The sequence below is a fragment of the Pipistrellus kuhlii genome, unplaced genomic scaffold (genome assembly GCF_014108245.1).
Source record: "Pipistrellus kuhlii isolate mPipKuh1 unplaced genomic scaffold, mPipKuh1.p scaffold_m20_p_1, whole genome shotgun sequence".
Taxonomy (NCBI): domain Eukaryota; kingdom Metazoa; phylum Chordata; class Mammalia; order Chiroptera; family Vespertilionidae; genus Pipistrellus; species Pipistrellus kuhlii.
In genome coordinates, this window is record NW_023425404.1 from 77,108,738 (window position 1) to 77,126,409 (window position 17,672).

Sequence of the window (17,672 nt, forward strand, 5' to 3'; positions counted from 1 at the left end):
TGTGCTGAAACTGGTTTGGCTCAGTGGATAGAGCTTCGGCCCGTGGACCAAAAGGTGCCGGTTCGATTCCGGTCAGGGGCATGTACCTTGGTTGCGGACACATCCTCAGTAGGAGGTGTGCAGGAGGCAGCTGATCAATCTTTCTCTCTCGATGTTTCTAACTATCTGTCCCTCTCTCTTCCTCTCTGTATGTGTTCTGTTAAGCACAAAGTCTATGACTTCTGACAAAGGTTCAACAGGGGAAAGGAAGTCATCTTTAAGATAAAAAAAGAATTTCAGTGTAATAATAGCAAATATGAACCAGTGATAGTTATGTGCAAGGCATCAATGCCAAGCATCTTAAACATGATCTCACTTTATACATTATGATGTAGAAATTATGACACAAATTTTACAAACAATAAAACTGAGGCTCAGAGAGGTTAAATAACTTGCCCAAGGTTAATACCACAAATAAATTGTAGATCCATATTTCAACCCAGGTCTGTTTGGCCAAATTCTTAGCTGTGACCGCCATGTTGGAAATTACAGCCTTGGAAAATGTAATTCGAAGAAAACCTGTTTGTATGTTATGCTGGGAATATTTCTAAACAAATCTCACTCAAGTTCTTTTCGATATTTGTAGCTTTCTTTTATGTTTGTTCACATGTCAGCTCATGTAAGTCGCAAAAGGTCCACTTCACTGCTTTCTACATGTCCTCAGATAGGCTAGTATGCTTAACAAATGTCCCCAAACAGCAGAATCAGAGTCCCCAGGGCCCCATCCCCCCATTTCACTATAAGTATTTCATGTTTATATATTAACCTGAACATTAGTGTTTTCTAATTCCTATTTTAATTAATTAGATCTCTATTTTTGTTTTGATCAGTAACACAGTAACAAAACTATGTTTTTATACAGTACATTTTATGAAGGAAGATAAAATTCATCTCTCATTCTTACTTTTCTTGAAGTCTCTTCTTCATTAGCTCAGCTTCACTGAGTTTCATATGAGCCTCCTGAAGCTCCTTAAACAGGTTTGTCACCTGAAGGTTCAAGGCTTCCACTTCACTTCCAACCTGTCGTACAGGAAATCCCAACAATAATTTGCATCACAGATTAAAAGTACCTCTTTGTGGGGAAACAGTGTGAACCATTAGTGTCCAGTTAATACTGACTGGTGATAGGATTAAACTTTTGACAATGTATGCCCCAAATATCTTGTATAAAAAAAAAGTTTTGGATACAACTGTTCTCTCATAGAGTATTAATAGAGCAATTGGGATGTACTTGTGATAATAACTTTGCCATAATTAAAATTAATCCTGATCATAGTTCAGGGGATCACAGATCACAATGGTGTCAAAGCACAATCTAATTTATCCAGTTAGCAACTCAAACCCATATTCCTGTCTGGTTTACCACTCAGCTCTTTTCTCTCAGCTCTGTAGCCCCTTTCTCCTGGAAGCTCTAGAATTTTTGTCAGTGACTTTTATGGTGCCTTGGAAGTCTCAGTACTTCTTTATCTATTATTGATTGTTGAATAGTTTTAGTCAACAGGGTACTATTACTCACGAGTTGTCTCTTCATCTCAGCTTTTTAAATGTTCTACATTTTCTAGAAAGTAGGGTGTCTTTCAATATGTATTTGTTAAATGAATCAGCTAAATTGTATAGGATATTGTGGCTCTTACAACTTCCTGGTTTCATCAACATTACCTAGGTTTTCAGACTCCAAAACAGTCAATGAGTAGCCAATGAACAATGAATTTTTCTCATTGAAACTATTTTACTCAAACCAGTAGTGGGATAGAACCGACATCTTTCACTTCTATTCAAGTTTCTGAGCCATATCCTCAAATGATCTTATTATAAAGTAGCCAGCATTCCTTTCTCATCTACAAGGCCTTTTCACTCAGGAATTCAGAAAAGGAAATCAGTCAAGAGGAAGAAGAGTGAATACATCTCACTACAATTTACAATGAATGAAATTTAAATCAGGACAAGGAAATATGACAGAAAAAGAAGATATTCAATGTTAAAATTAGTTCTAAATTTCTGAAGCTAATAACACATCACAAGACTCAACTCCAGGTTCTGTACTACTGTTATGTCCGTTATGGGTATGAGAAGAATCTTACAAATGTAGTACCCACAGTTTCTGTGTCTTTCTCCTCTTCATCCTCTTTTTCTATGTTCTCCTCTGTCTGAGTGTCCATCTCACAACGATTATTGGCTTTCTTTTCAAAATCTGAAATTCTAAAAAAATTACAGAATATAGAAAAATTACTTTATCTTTTATTTCAAAAGGAATAACAATTGCAGAAGCACAAAAAAGAACACTGTTCAAATTTTGGATAAAAGATTAGGGGTTTTAAAAAATCTTTTTGCATTCAATGTATTATCCCTGGTTTAGCTTTCATCCTAAAATTGGCTAGAACTGATTGAAGAGATGAATGCACACAAAGGTAAAAGGTATAATTCACCCCGAAGACTGAAAAACACCACCTCTTTCATGTCACTGACATGATATTTTTAAAATTTGTGTGTATACACATGTGCATGCTTATATGTTACATGAGTGTGTATGTCTTTTATAAGCATTTTAGCAGAGAAGGAAATACTTTTTTTTCTCGACCCATCTAAGTTTACAAGTCCCTAAAAACAAATCAATGTAGCAACATTCTCCCACTGAATCATAATCAATGAAAGCCTCAATAAAAATGAAAGAGATTTGTGGCTAATGATGGTAGATTGATTATATGCAATTTTCCCCCTACCCCAAGTGACTTAAAAAGCCATATACTACAAGAGCAAAGAGAAAGAAAGAAGAAATAATAAGATTTGGGAAGCACAGATGTTCAGTGGGAACTGACTTGGCAGCCCCAAAAGTCTGGATCTGAAGAGAACACAGCCAAGATGTAACTCAATTTGAACCCAAAAGGCTCAGGGGTTGGTGACAATAGGTTCCTCTGGATAAAGGAAGGGTATGTTTAAGGTGGACTAGAAGATAACAAAATAAAGGTACCTTTCATTAGTCAAAGTTGAGGGCTAGGATTTCCTGCTGAAAGCCAGGGAGCTTACACACAGAATACTGAGAACCTCAGTCTTCTACTAATCTCAAGAATCCTGGCCTCTAGAAAAGTACCCTCCAGGAAGGAAACTAGAAATTTCCTTGGGAGTATGTGACCAGGAGGATGGAAAAGATTCAGTGTTTTTGACATGGGTTCCTAAGGAAATCTCCAAGCCAGATTTCCCTACATGTGACACAGTCAGTTGTTAGCTTCTAATTCCCCCTCTTACATTTGATCAGACACTTGAGGAAAATCTTAAACGGAAACAGAAAAAAGTAAACAACAACAAAAGCAATTTACTGAAATTAGAATATGCTGCAGTGGGGGTTGTAACTTCCAAAAAACTATCATTGATATACTTAAAGATACAGGAGACATTACAACCAAAACAAAATGCAACATTATAAAAAATGAACATTCAAAGGACCCCACCCTCCCTCCAAAAAGGAAGATGAAAGTTGATCAAATGTATCAGAAAGCAGAGAAAGAGAGTTAAGAAAATCAGAGGATTTGACCAGGAGGTCTAATTCATAATGAGTAGTGTTAGAGAGAACAGGGAAAAAATGAGGATAAGAGATATACCTAAATTAATTCAAGACAGTTTTTTAAGAACTGAAGGACACAAGTTTGTAAAATAAAAGCCCAAGTGTCCAGAACAAGTGCATGAAAAGGAGGCTCACACCAAAGCACACGAGAAATTCCATTCCAGAAGATTAAGAATCAAATAATAATGGATTTCTTAACAGTAAGTAATATCAGAAGTTATAATACAACTAAGTAGGAAAATTATGTCCAACATAGAATTTTATATCTAGCCTAACTGTCCATAAAGTATGAAAATAGAGAAATTTTCAGATATGCAGATCTTAGAAAATATACTCACCATATATATATTGTATATTTAGTAAATTAGAGATGTTATGAGCCCATAAGAAAAACATTGGATTCAGGGAACAGGTGATCTAACACAGGAGAGCTGAAGGAATTCCACAGGATGATGGGAAAGGTATATTCCAAGATAACTGAAATACAGCAGGTCCAAAAAAGCAACCAGACCAGACACCAGGAATAAAGCTGTCAAGAAGAAACTACTACTGGATAGGACGAACCTGTCTGAATGTAATTGACAGATTTCCCCATTTGGAAAGGGGGAAAATAAGCAAAAATTTGAAAGGTAATTATGCATACTGGTAAAAAAAAAAAAAAAAAAAAAATATATATATATATATATATATATATATATATATATATATATATATATATGTATATATATATAAATACACACACACACATACACACACACACACACACACACACACACACAGAGAAGGAAAGCTGGTCAAGACATAGAGCTCAGCTTAACTGAGAACTGTGTGTATATGCATAATAAAAACACTGATTCGTGATTTAACTAAGTTTCAATGTATTATAATCAATCAGAGTTGGGCTAGGAGGGGAAGAAGGGTCCAGAAGCATATGCGTGTGCTGGTGATGATGGGGGTGAAAGAAAGTTAAATCTTCATTCTTCACAGTGAGAGGCCAATAGATTATGTTTAATAAAGAAGGAAACTTTTAGGTAGCCATTTAAGCCTGATATATCAAAGAAGGTAAATTTGTTGAAAATGGTTGTCTGGGAAGCAGGAAAAGGAATCGAGGGGTTTGGTCAAGGAGCTGCTATTTTCCCACAAGAAACTATATAACAACCAACTCTTTAAACTATATTAATGCAAAACTGATTTTTTAAAAAGGAACTTAATGGTAATAAAAAATAAAACAAACAATATTGGTATCTGTTGCAAATTGCCAAACCTAATTCGTGCACAGACACTGTTCCCAGCTAAACAGATAAGGGTTAAGAGCTAATTGGAACAGGGTTGAAGGAGAGCCTTTATCACACCATTCATGTATACTTCGGCAGCATTTTGACCTACATTTGAATCACAGCTTATCTTAATTTTCTAGGGCAAATTTTCCATCTTGGGCTGACTTTCCCCTGCTACTTCGCAATTCTTGTGAGCCACACCTCCTACACATTTACCCTCTCTTTACTGGCTGTCTGTTTAAGTTTGCTTAGAAAACAAAAATTAACTTATCAATGTTGGTAAATAATGAAAGAAAAACAGTTATTGTCCCTCCTGCCCAAAAATCAACTAAAATTTTTCAAAATAAATTTTAGCTGTGTATATCCCTGTTTTTAGTGATGAATGAAAATGGTTAAGACTGGCTTATTTATTTGAGAAAAAAAGACCATCCTATCCTAGCCTATATAATGTATAAATCAAGCCAGGTTATTAAAGTATCAGTGATTTATTTCTAGATTTCATTCCTACCTTAGCTAGGGAGAATCATCATACTGATATCCACATAGAGAATATTAATGCTGGCAACTAATCACTGAGTTTCTAATTGTTAAATACAGACGGAAGGCTGGCTCACAAAGTATAATTTTAATCCAATTGAGAAAGAAACTCTTCATCTCAAAGCAGGTCTGACTTCCTAGCTACCATCTGAAGAACTATGCTTCTTAGCCTCCAGACATAAAGCTTTAATTATTTTAGAAAGTAGGAAAAGTAGGAAATACACACACATACATATATATATATATATTAAAGGTCCAGTGCACGAATATGTGCACTGGTGGGGTCTGGCCAGCCTGGCCCCAATAGGGGCAGATCAGGGCTGGGCCTGTCAGGAGGAAGAGATGGTGGGAGATTGGCTGGCTGGCCTGTCCTGATAGAGGCCACTCAGGGCCAGGCTGGCTGGAGGAAGGGGCTGCGGGCAATTGGCTGGCATGCCCCGCTCCCAATTGGGGTTGAGGGGCTGATTGGTGGAGGGGCTGGCCATGGGGAGGGGTTGTGGGCGGTGGGCCAGCCAGCCCTGCCCCCAAATGGGGTAGGGAGGTGTGGTCAGGGGCGGGCCAGTTGGGGAGAGGGGCTGTGAGCCTATTGTGGAGGGGTGAGCTGGTCGGGGGCGGGGCTGGCAAGGGGGAGGAGGGAAGAGGTGTCTGGCCAGCCAGCCAGCTCTTGATTGGGTGGGAGAGTCCAATTAGGGGCAGGCCAGCAAAGGGGAGGGGCTGTGAGGTTGGTTGGCCAGCCCCACCCTCAGGGTGGTTCGCTGGCTATAGTGGGCGTCATTGTGACTGGCCCTTACAGTTGCTGGCTTTATATATATATATATATAAAATCAGGGTGTATAATTAGCACACTCCTACGTTTACTTTCTGTTGTTAATCTTCACCAAAGTTATTTTTCTATTGCTTTTGAGAGAGAGAGGAAGGGAGGGAGGATGTGTGGAGGTTGGGGGAGAGAGAGAGAAGGAGGGAGAGAGAGAAACATAGATGTAAGAGAGCTACATCAACTGGTTGCTTCCCATATGCACCCTGACTGGGGCCAGGGATCCAACTGGCAACCCAAGTATGTACTCTTAACCAGGAATCGAACCTGGGACCCTTTGGTGTGTGGGCCAACATACTAACCACTAAGTCACACCGACCAGGGCCTACTTTTATTATTAAAGCTAATCATATTGTCTAAGTAAGGATGAATTACTGGCTAGACTTGACACTTAGAATGGTGTACAGAACTTAGGAGAGGAAACATGCCTGAAATAAATTAACACACTGATTACTCATAACTATTAAAGCACTAGAAGTCTGGTGCATGAAAATTGTACATGGGTAGGTCCCTAGGCCTGGCTGGTAATCAGGGCTGATCTGAGGGGTGACTGGTGGGACAATCGAGGGGGCCCCCACTGGCACCTACTTTGGCTGGCTTGGGGCCTGCAGGCTGGGGGAAGCTCCTGTGTTGAACGTCTGCCCCCTGGTGGTCAGTGCATGTCATATTGACCGTTTGTGCCACCAGTTGTTCTGTTAATTTGCATATTAGGCTTTTATTATATAGGATAATATTTTACCTTTAAAATCAGCTATAATAAGATGGCAGAATAGGTAAATGCAATACTCACATCCTCCCACAACCACAGAATAACCATCATTCAGAACGGCATGAAATCTAGAAGTCCTATAATTAAGGATATAAAGAAGCCACATTGATACTGGTAGGAGGGGTGGAATGCAGAATTGGCTGGTCGCATTCCCACATGTCGCAGATAAAAATAAGGAGGGATAGCTAGGCTCCAGAGGTCCCTTGTGAGGAGCGAGGGGTCCCAGCCCTACATCAGGCCCTCCAGCTCAGGAATTCAGTGCCAAGGAGAGAAGTCTCAAGTAACATCTGGCTGTAAAAACTAGAAGACTCACTCACTCTGAGCTCCAGTGCTGGGGCAGTAGCTCAAAAGGCACAGGGACATATGGGGAGGAACTAAAGTGTCTGGTATCAGGGCAAGAGCTGGAGGGGCAGCTTTTCCAAGGCAGAAAGATTGGTAGAGGCTATTGCTTCTTTTTGAGTCCTCCTTACACAGAGCCAGCAGGCAGGCACCGTATCTGCGTCTCCATCATCCTGTTTGCCCCATCCTGGTGATTCTCTGAGACCCCACCCCATCCAACTTGTGGGCCCAACAAAGCTGTTTGCAGTGGCTTTTCCATACAATTGGCCTGTCTTGCCTCATTCTTCAGACTGTCCTAAAATCTTTCAAACAAGCAGGTTCTGGCCTAGTGTGCCCGGTACCTCTGGCACTAATGGCAGCTGGCCTTGTTTTGCAGCTTGGCCTCTTCTGGGCACCTACAAGCCCAACATAGGTAACAGCCACCTGCAGACTGCTTTGTAGCTTATGCCAGACTGCTTTGTAGCTCATGCCCAAAAATGGGCAGAACACTGATGGCAGCTGACCTTGACCTGTACTTCCTGGAGGTCCCAGAGCCAGCACATCTGGTGTATAGCTTCAGAACACTTTCAGAGTACAACCAACCACCTCCACAAGCGACACATTCAAGGGGCAGACTCATCAGGCACCAGAGTCGCACTGAAGTAAGTCGGGCTCCATGGGGTCAGCCCCTGCACTGCAGATCCTATAGGGTGGTTGCAGCCATTCCTAGCAGCCAATTGGCCTTGCACCTCCCAATGACATGCCAACAGCAATTGGCAATCAAGGCTCAACTACAACAGGAGCACATACCACCTGGAGGGACACACCTTGAGTGCCCAGCTCTGGTGAATGGGGAAGCTAAGCCACTGAACCCTACAGGAAACCTACTACCTAAGGCCACTGTGCCAAGCCCTGGAGATAAACATAGGGAGGCTGTCTAAATGAGGAGACAAAGAAATATGGAACAAATGAAAGAACAAAACAAAATTCCAGAGAAAGAACTAAACAAAATGGAGACAAGCAATTTACTAGATGCAGAGTTTAAAATACTTGGTTATAAGGATGCTTAATGAACTTAGGGGTATAGTAAATGAACTTAGTGAGAACTTCAAAAAGAGATAGAAACAAAAATGGAACTAGAAAACATAAATAAGAATTCAGAATTGAAGACTATATTATAGCTATCAACAGTGGAGTAGATGAAGCAGAGGATTAATTCAGAGATTCTGATGGCAAGGAAGCAGAAAACACCCAATCAGACCAGCAAAAAGAAAAAATAATCCAAACAATTAAGGATAGTATAAGGAGCCTCTGGGACAACTACAAGCATACCAACATTTGTGTCATGGAGGTGGCAGGAGAAGAGAGAGCAAGAAATTGAAAACCTACATAAGAAAATAATGATGGAAAATGTCCCTAACCTGGTGAAGGAAATAGACATACAAGTCCAGGAAGTGCTGGGGAGTCCCAAACAACATAAACCCAAAGAGGCCCATGTCATAATTAAAATGCAAAAGGTTAAAGACAAAGAGAGAATCATAAGAGCAGCAAGAGAAAAGCAGTTATCTATAAGGGTGCTCCATATGACTGTCAGCTGATTTCTCAACAGAAACTTTGAGGTCAGAAGGGATTGGCAAGAAATATTCAAAGTGATGAAAAGGAAGGACCTATAACCAAGATTACCAGGCAAAGCTATCATTTAGAATTAGAGGACATATAAACAGCTTCACAGACAAGAAAAAGCTAAAGAAGTTCATCATCACCAAACCAGTATTATATGAAATATTAAAGGTTCTTCCTTAAGAAGAAAAAAGATAAAAATGTGAATAATAATATAGCAATAAATACATATCTATCAACAACTGAATCTAAAAAAACAGACTCATAGTACAGAGAATATTTTGATGGTTGCCAAGTGGGAGGGCTTTGGAGAGATAGCTGAAAAAGGTGAAAGGATTAATAAGTACAAACTGGTAACTGCAGTCATAGGGATGTAATGTATAGCATATAGTCAATAATATTATAATTATGTATGGCATCAGATAGGTGTGAGATTTTTTGGGGGTGATCACTTAATAAGTTATATGATGTCTAATTGCTGTGTTGTACACCCGAAACTAGTATAATATTGTATGTCAACTGTAGTTGAAAAATAAAAGAACAGTTTAAAGTAAAAATAAATAAAATCAGCTGTAATAATTAAGATATAAAAAGAATGCTTTTATTTATGTGTTTATCTGTGCATCATTTCTATGTTTGGGGATTTATCAAAAAGGCAGGACAAATATTTTACTCCATTAGAATAGACAGTACTAGCCTCCTAGAGGTCAACCGCTGCACTTTTCTAAGCAGTAGGATAAGGGGTAAAAAGCTAGGACTTAGAGCCACAGTCCTTTTTCACCTTACAAAATAGCTGACAGTCAATAAGTCATTGGAAAAATGCTGTTGTATCTTGCAGGTTAACCTCATTCTGAATAAATAACTTATGTGTCATATTTTAAGAACAGATATTCCTATAGTTAAAAATTTAAACTGCTTCCATTAGAAAGTGCTTCTTATAGTGCTACTAGAGGCCCAAAGCAGGAAATGGTGTGCAGGTAGGGTCCCTAAGCCTAGCCTGCGATCAGAGCCATCTTCTGCCCATTCACCAGTCTCCAGTCCTGCCCTGCCACCACCACCGCCAACCATCCCGGTTCCCCGTGGTCCCCTGTTTGCCATTCAGCAATCAGAGCCTGCTGGCTGGGGGGACGAAAGGAGGGACCAAGAGGTGGCGTCTAATAAAAATGTTTTATTAGAACATTTCTTACATACTGTTATATTGGGCTGGGCCACAAAAATATGCGTTGTGGCCATGAGTTTGACATGCTTGGTCTAGCACTGCACATTTCTAAAAAGTGCATTCACATATAGACATTCATTGGCTTCACAACTCTGTAAGATATATTTTACCCCAAACTGTGTGTGTGTTTGTGTGCAGTGTGTGTATACCAATGTCTGCAAGGGAAATATTTCCCTTATACCAAAACCAGACACAGATATCACAAGAACAGAAAACTATAGACTAATATCGCTTATGAATATAGATGCAAAATCCTTAACAAAATACTAACAATCCAAACCAGTAACATATAAAAATGGTTATACATCATAATCAAGCAGGATTTATCCAGGACGAAAGGTTGGTTTAACATCTGAAAACCAATCAATAAACATCTTATTAATGAAGATTTAAAAACACACACCATATACCATAGTCATCTTTAGAGACACATAAAAATTTAACAAAATCCAAAAGCCTTTCAAATAAAAATTGCAATAAACTAGAAATAGAAGGGAGTTTCCCAACCTGAAAGAAGAATCTGTGAAAAACCCAAGGGTGAATAGTTATCATAGTTAATGGTGAAAGTCTAAAAGCTTTCCCCTAAGGTTAGGAACAAGAGAAGGATGTCTCCTCTTTCCACTTTATTTAATACTGGTGGCCCAGTGCATGGATTCATGAACCTTGAAAGGAAATTAATTAGAAGAAAGATTTGTGTGGTAATTATGTTACTGCAAATAATTACAAGTCAAAATCTATCTACCTACCTACCTATCTATCTATCTATCTAAAATGGAGGAATATGCAAATTTGTCCAGGATGCCATCACGTCACAACCTTTCACAGGGTGGGTGTGGCTGCAGGGCCACAGGGTGGCACGCCGGGTCTAAGCGCCATTTTGTCCAGCCCAGGCAGGCTCTCCTGCTACCCACAGCTGAATTCCAAGGCCGACCTGGGGTTTACTAAGCTTTACTGAAGCTGTTCCCCACACCCCTACCTTCTGCCCCAGGACTGCACTGCCTGCACCAGGGTGCCAGGCAGCGTCCTGACAGGCAGGCAGCCTGGGAGAGTCGAGTGGAATGGGGCCTGCAGGGAGCCATGGAGGAGTGGAGCCAAGCTCCTGGGGGCCTGAGGAGAGCACCTGAAGGACGAGGAAGCTTGGGCAAAGTGGCTGGCCAGGAGGCAGGCAGCCCAAGGGGCACAGAGCAGGGCTGAGGTGGGGTGCACTGGAGCGGGCTCGGGCCAGGGCAGGGGGCCATTGGGTGGGGATTTGCCTTGCCCATGGAGAGCGAGGTTCTGCAGTGGTCCCAAGACGTGGGAAACAAGAGGTGATGACTGCCAGCATGGAAGGATGCTTGGGTGGAGTGGCATGGACCTGCAGCCCTGAGGCGGGGGTTGAGGGGCAACGCCACCTCAGTGGAGGTGCACTGCACTGCCGAGTTTGGTGAAGCTCCTAGTGTTAATCGGGCCTCGCCATGGCCTGTGCCCTTGAGAGGCCATGATGCCTGCTCCCACATTGGCCCAAAAGCAAGCCCGTGCCCGCCCCACCCTGCCCCACTGCAGGGCGCACCTGCATGGTGAGTGCAAAGCCTACCACCTGCTTCCCAGAAAGGGGGAGGGGCAGTAAAGAATTGGGACAGAAGGTGGGGGAGAGAAAAGAATGTGTAGCATCCACAATGAGGCAGAACAAGGTTTGTTCTTTTTGCGGGGCCCCCCCACCCCCCCTGTGGTTGTCCCTTAGGAAGGGCAGAGAGCACAGCTGTGAGGGCTCATTGTGCACTGAGTCCAGTTCCACAGCCAACTGGAAGTGGCCTCAGTTTCCTGGTCTGTAAAATGGATTAGGCGTGTCCCAGTGCTTTCATTGAGCTTTGAGGGCCAATTGAGATACTGTATTAAGAAAACGAGGGAAGAAGTGAGAAAGAAAAGGAAGGGCGAGCAACACAAAAGAAAGACTGGAAGGAACCTGTAAACCCATTGTCACTTAAATAGGAAATATAGTCAATGTGTGGTAATGATGGTATGATGTCAGGTGGGTACTGGAAATATCGGAATACTTTGTAAAGTATATGATTGTTTAACCACTATTCTGTAACCAGTATAAAACCTGAAATGAATACAAAATAATATTGAATGTAAAGATATGAAAATAGAAATGAAATTTTTATAAATTTCAAAGTTTAAATAAAGGCTAAAAAGGAAGGAAGGGGGACATTAAAAATAGTGTTTTTCATTTTACCACTTTATTGTCTTTCCTTTACATGAAAAAGACTTTATATGGTGCTTTTATACTTTTTTTTTTTTTTTAAATATATTTCATTGATTTTTTTTTTACAGAGAGGAAGGGAGAGAGATAGTTAGAAACATCAATGAGAGAGAAACATCAATGAGCTGCCTCCAGCACACCCCCCACCAGGGATGTGCCTGCAACTAAGGTACATGCCCTTGACCAGAATCAAACCTGGGACCTTTCAGTCTGCAGGCTGTCGCTCTATCCACTGAGCCAAACCGTTTTTAGCAGTGCTTTTATACTTTTTTAAGTCATATCTCATTTGATGTTCAGGGCAACTTAAAGATAAGATAATTATTCCCTCCACTATTCAAAGAAAATCTTACTGTCTGGCCCCAATGATTCAATTGTCAAGCCCTTATTGTAAAAAAGAGTTAGTGAAATTTTCTGTGTTAGGTTAAATCTATACTAATAAAAGCCTTGAAGGTGATCAGGCCAGCAGGGAAGGGCAGTTGGGGGTGATCAGGCTGGCAGGGGAGCAGTTAGTTGTCAGTCAGGCCAGCAGGGGAGCGGTTAGGAGCAATCAGGCTGGTAGGCAGAGTGGTTAGGGGCAATCAAGCAGGCAGGCAGGCGAATGATTAGGAGCCAGTGGTCCCAGATTGTGAGAAGGATGTTCAACTGCTGGTTTAGGCCTGAACCTGCAGGAATCAGGCCTAAACCAGCAATCGGACATTCCCCAAAGTTGCCGAGATCAGAGAGGGTGCAGACTGGGCTGAGGAACACCCCCGACACCCATGCACGAATTTCATGTACCAAGCCACTAATAATAATAGTAAAGGCCAAATGCACAAAATTTGTGCAAGAGTAGGCCTGCCTTCCCTTGGCTGCTGGCACTGGCTTCCCTCTGGCACCTGGGACCTGGGCTTCCCTTGCAGCCCCAGCTTCATCCAGAAGGTCATCTGGTCTAATTAGCATTTTATGCTTTTATTATTATAGATTGTACTGGAAGTTGTAGCCAGTGCCATCAGGCAAGAAGAAAATATCCTGGTTGGTAAGGAAGAAGCAAAACTATATTTGTAGATGACATGATTTTTGTATGTAGAAAATATTAAGAAACTCCTTAAAAATTATTAGTGCTAATAACTGTGTTCAGCAAAGTTGCAGGCTACAAGATCAATATACAAAAATAAGTTGTATTTCTATAACTAGCAATGAATAATCCAAAATGAAATTAAGAGAACAATTTCATGTGTAGTAGCACTGAAACACTAGAATGTATAGGAATAAGTTTTGAAAAAGAAGTGTAAGACCTGTTTTATTGTGAAAAGTATAAAACATCACTGAAAAAGATTAAAGATGACCTAAATACCCCAGGTCCATGAATCAGAAGACTTAATATTATAAAGATGGCAGTGCTCCCTAAGTTTTCTCTAGAATCATTGCAAACCCTAACAAAATCCAAGCTAGCTTTGCCCCACCAGAAATTAACATACTTACCCTAAGTTTATATAGAAATACAAGGAACTCTGAATAGCCAAAACTATCTTAAAAATAGAAAAGAATTGGATGACTCACACACTTCCCAACTTCAAAATTTAAAACAAAACTACAGTATTTGTGACAGTGTAGTACTGGCATAAGGATAGTTAAATAGATCAATGGAACAAAATTGGAGGTTGAGAAATTAATTTTTGCCTATGGTCAATTGATTTACCCCAAGGGTATCAAGACACTTCAGTGTGGGAAAGAATAATCTTTTCAACAAACGGTGTTAGGACAACTAGATACCTATATACCAAAGAATGAAGTTGGACCCTACCTCACACCATAAAGAATGAACTAAAAATAGATCATAGACTTAAATGTAAGCATTAAAACTATAAAACTCTGCCGAAACCGGTTTGGCTCAGTGGATAGAGCGTCAGCCTGTGAACTGAAAGGTCCCGAGTTCGATTCTGGTCAAGGGCATGTACCTTGGTTGTCGGCTCAATCCCCAGGGGTGGGTGTGCAGGAGGCAGCTGATCGCTGATTCTCTCTCATTATTAATGTTTCTATCTCTCTCCCTCTCCCTTCTTCTCTGAAATCAATAAAAAAATATATATTTTTTAAAAAGTGTGCTACAAATGATACCACCAAAGAGATGAAAAGATAATCCAAAGAATGGGAGAAAATATTTGCAAATAAAAAGTCTCATAAAGGACTTGTATCCAGAATATATAATAAGCTCATAATAAGAATACTGCAATGTTTTTTAAATAGGCAAAGGATTTGAATAGATATTTTTTCAAAGATGTATAAAATGATCAACATGGAAAGATACTCAACATTGTTAGTCATTAGGGAAACAAAATCAAAATCACAAGTAAAAGACCATGAGGATGGCCATAATCAGGAAGACAGACAATAACAAGTGCTGTTGAGGATGTAGAGAAATTGGAACCCTCCTACATTGCTGGTGGGAATATAAGATGATGCAGCCACTATGGACAAAGGTTTGGTAGTTTCTGAAACTATTGAATATAAAATTAACACATGAACCAGCAATTCTACTCCTTAGTATATACTATAGATAATTTAAAAAAATTCACACAAGAAATTGTGCATGAATGTTCACAGCTAATGTTCATAATAGGCAAAAAGTGAAAACAACAAAAATGTTCATCATCAACAGAAACCATGCAGGCCAGACGGGAATGGCAAAAAATATTCAAGGTGATGAATAGCAAGAACCTACAGCCAAAAATACTCTACCCAGGAAAGCTATCACTCAGAATAGAAGGCCAGATAAAGAGCTTCACAAATAAAAAAAAGCTAAAGGAATTCATCACCGCCAAACCAGAATTATATGAATTGCTGAAGGGGGTTCTTTAGGAAGAGGAAGAAAATAAAGATAAAAATTATGAATAACAAATACATAACACTCAACAAGTGAATCTAAAAACCAAGGAAATTAAAAAAAATCTGATGAACAATATTAACTGTTGAATATAATAGAATCAGAGGTATGGAAGCGGAGTGGACTGACGATTCTCGGGTGAAAAGGGGAATGGGGTGCGGGAAGAGCCTGAACAAAAACTGTGCACCTATGGATGAGGACAATGCAGGGTGGGGAAAGGGCAGAGGGTGGGGTGGGAACCTGGTGGAGGGGAGTAATGGAGGGGAAAAAAATGAGGAACATTTGTAATAATATGAACAATAAAGATTTATTTAAAAAAATGTTCAACTGATGAATAAACAAAATGTTGTTTAGTCATAAAATGGAATATTATTCAGCAACAAAAAGAAATGAAAAAACTAATACATGCTATATCATAGGTAAACTTTGAAAACATTACCCTAAGGCAATCACAAAAGCCCACATATTATATGACTCTAATTATATGAAATGTCCATAATAGGTAAATCTACAAAGAGGAAGTAGATTACTGAGAGGAATGAACAACGATAATGGCTACTGGTTTTCTTATTTGGGGGGAAAACCTTCTAAAATTATAAAGTGCTAATGGTTATACAACTCTGTGAATATTCTAAAAATCATTGAGATGTAGACTTTATTTTATTTTATTTTTTTAAATATATATTTTATTGACTTTTTTACAGAGAGGAAGAGAGAGGGATAGAGAGAAACATTGATGAGAGAGAACCATCGATCAGCTGCCTCTTGCACACCCCCTACTGGGGATGTGCCCACAACCAAGGTACATGCCCTTGACCAGAATTGAACCCGGGAACTTTCAGTTTGCAGGCTGATGCTCTATCTACTGAGCCAAACCGGTTTCGGTGAGATGTATACTTTTAAGGGATGAATTAGATGGTATCTTAATGCTATCTCAAAAAAGCTGTTAAAAAAGCAACATATGTAAATTCTTTAGTTAATCTCTCCGTACCCCTCAGTCCCCCACCCCTCAACTTCCCTCTGAGATTTATCAGTCTATTCCATGCTTCTATATCCTGGATCTATTTTGTTCCTCACTTTATTTTGCTCATTAGATTCCACATATAAGTGAGATCATGTGATACGTGTCTTTCTCTGACTGGCTTATTTTGTTTAGCATAATACTTTACAGGTCCTTCCTTGCTGTCTCAAAGGGTAAGAGATCCTTCTTTTTCACAGCTGCATAGTATTCCATGGTATAAATGTTCCACAGATTTTTATCCACTCAATTACTGATGGACACTTGGGCTGTTTCCACATCTTAGCTATTATAAGTAGCCCTGCTATGAACAAAGGAGTGCATACATTCTTCCTGACTGGTGTTTCAGGATATATAATACAATATATACTTACTTACTAGAGGCCTGATGCATGAAATTCGTGAAAGGGGCTCTGCCCTCACAGCCCCGGCTTAGAAGATCATTCAGCTGTCCAGTCTAATTAGCATATTGCCCTTTTATTATTATACATATACATAACCCATGGACACAGGGAATAGTGTGGTAAAGGTCTGGATGGGGGCAGTGTGGAGGGGGTCAATGGGAAACAAAAAGAAACATCTGCAATTCTTTCAACAATAAAGATAAATTTTAAAAACTTATAATTTAAAAAAAAAAGAAGTACGTGCATATTTCAAGTTGCCTATTTCCTACCTTCCTTTGGCTTCTTTCAGTGCCTTTTCAAGCCTTTCCACATTCTTGGTCTCTTCCCTCAGGCAAAACAGGAGCTGGCGCACAGTTAATTCTTCAGATTCCAAACAACTCCTGGCACCTTCTGCAGATCTGCTCCTACATCAAGGTGGTATAGGGTTAGAAAACAAAAATGTCAGAGTCTAAGAATATAATTGGAACAAACTTAAAGGAACTGCTCTCCATAATGCTCTCCAGTTAATTCTCATTTACTGACAAGCAGTGCTGGCCCTCTGACCCCCCATGCTACAGGCCTCCATACTTTCCAGGGAAAGAGCGGAGCCTAATGAGTAGGCTGCCCTTACACCGCACGTGCTCACAACGCAGCCCACAGGACCCACGCACACAGCGGAGCCGGGGTAGCCCTGGTTTCTGGTGCCCAGCTTTCCTGCAAAACTAGTCTCAAGAGAACCACAGTCAAAGTGCACAGCACATCGGCCTTTCCCCATGTTGACAAAAGCATCACATTCTCGAGCCAGAAAAAAAATCAAATAATTAGAGCAGAGAAATGTAGGCATTATTGGTATGTCAAATATTTTTCTTGATTTCAAAACATGATTAAATCAAGAGGCAGTTCAATGACAAGCAAACAAAACCACGACCATCATTCCAACAAAGCATTCCAGGTGACTCTGCTGATGCTACTGCCAGTTGCCCTTCCAGTAGTCTCCTCAGATTCACCATCTAGTAA

General features: G+C 40.2%; 1 protein-coding gene across 4 annotated transcripts in view; it reads right to left on the bottom strand.

Annotated features, from left to right (window-relative positions):
* OPTN (optineurin) overlaps nucleotides 1-17,672 on the bottom strand; it is a 57,192-nt gene that overhangs the window by 22,545 nt on the left and 16,975 nt on the right. For all 4 annotated transcript variants that reach the window (XM_036452611.2, XM_036452600.2, XM_045585685.1 and 1 more), the window contains 3 exons: nucleotides 16,946-17,080; nucleotides 2,136-2,238; nucleotides 944-1,059 (listed from right to left, as the gene is read on the bottom strand). In XM_036452611.2, the coding sequence (XP_036308504.1) occupies nucleotides 944-1,059; nucleotides 2,136-2,238; nucleotides 16,946-17,080 (354 nt within the window). The remainder of the gene's footprint in view (nucleotides 1-943; nucleotides 1,060-2,135; nucleotides 2,239-16,945; nucleotides 17,081-17,672) is intronic.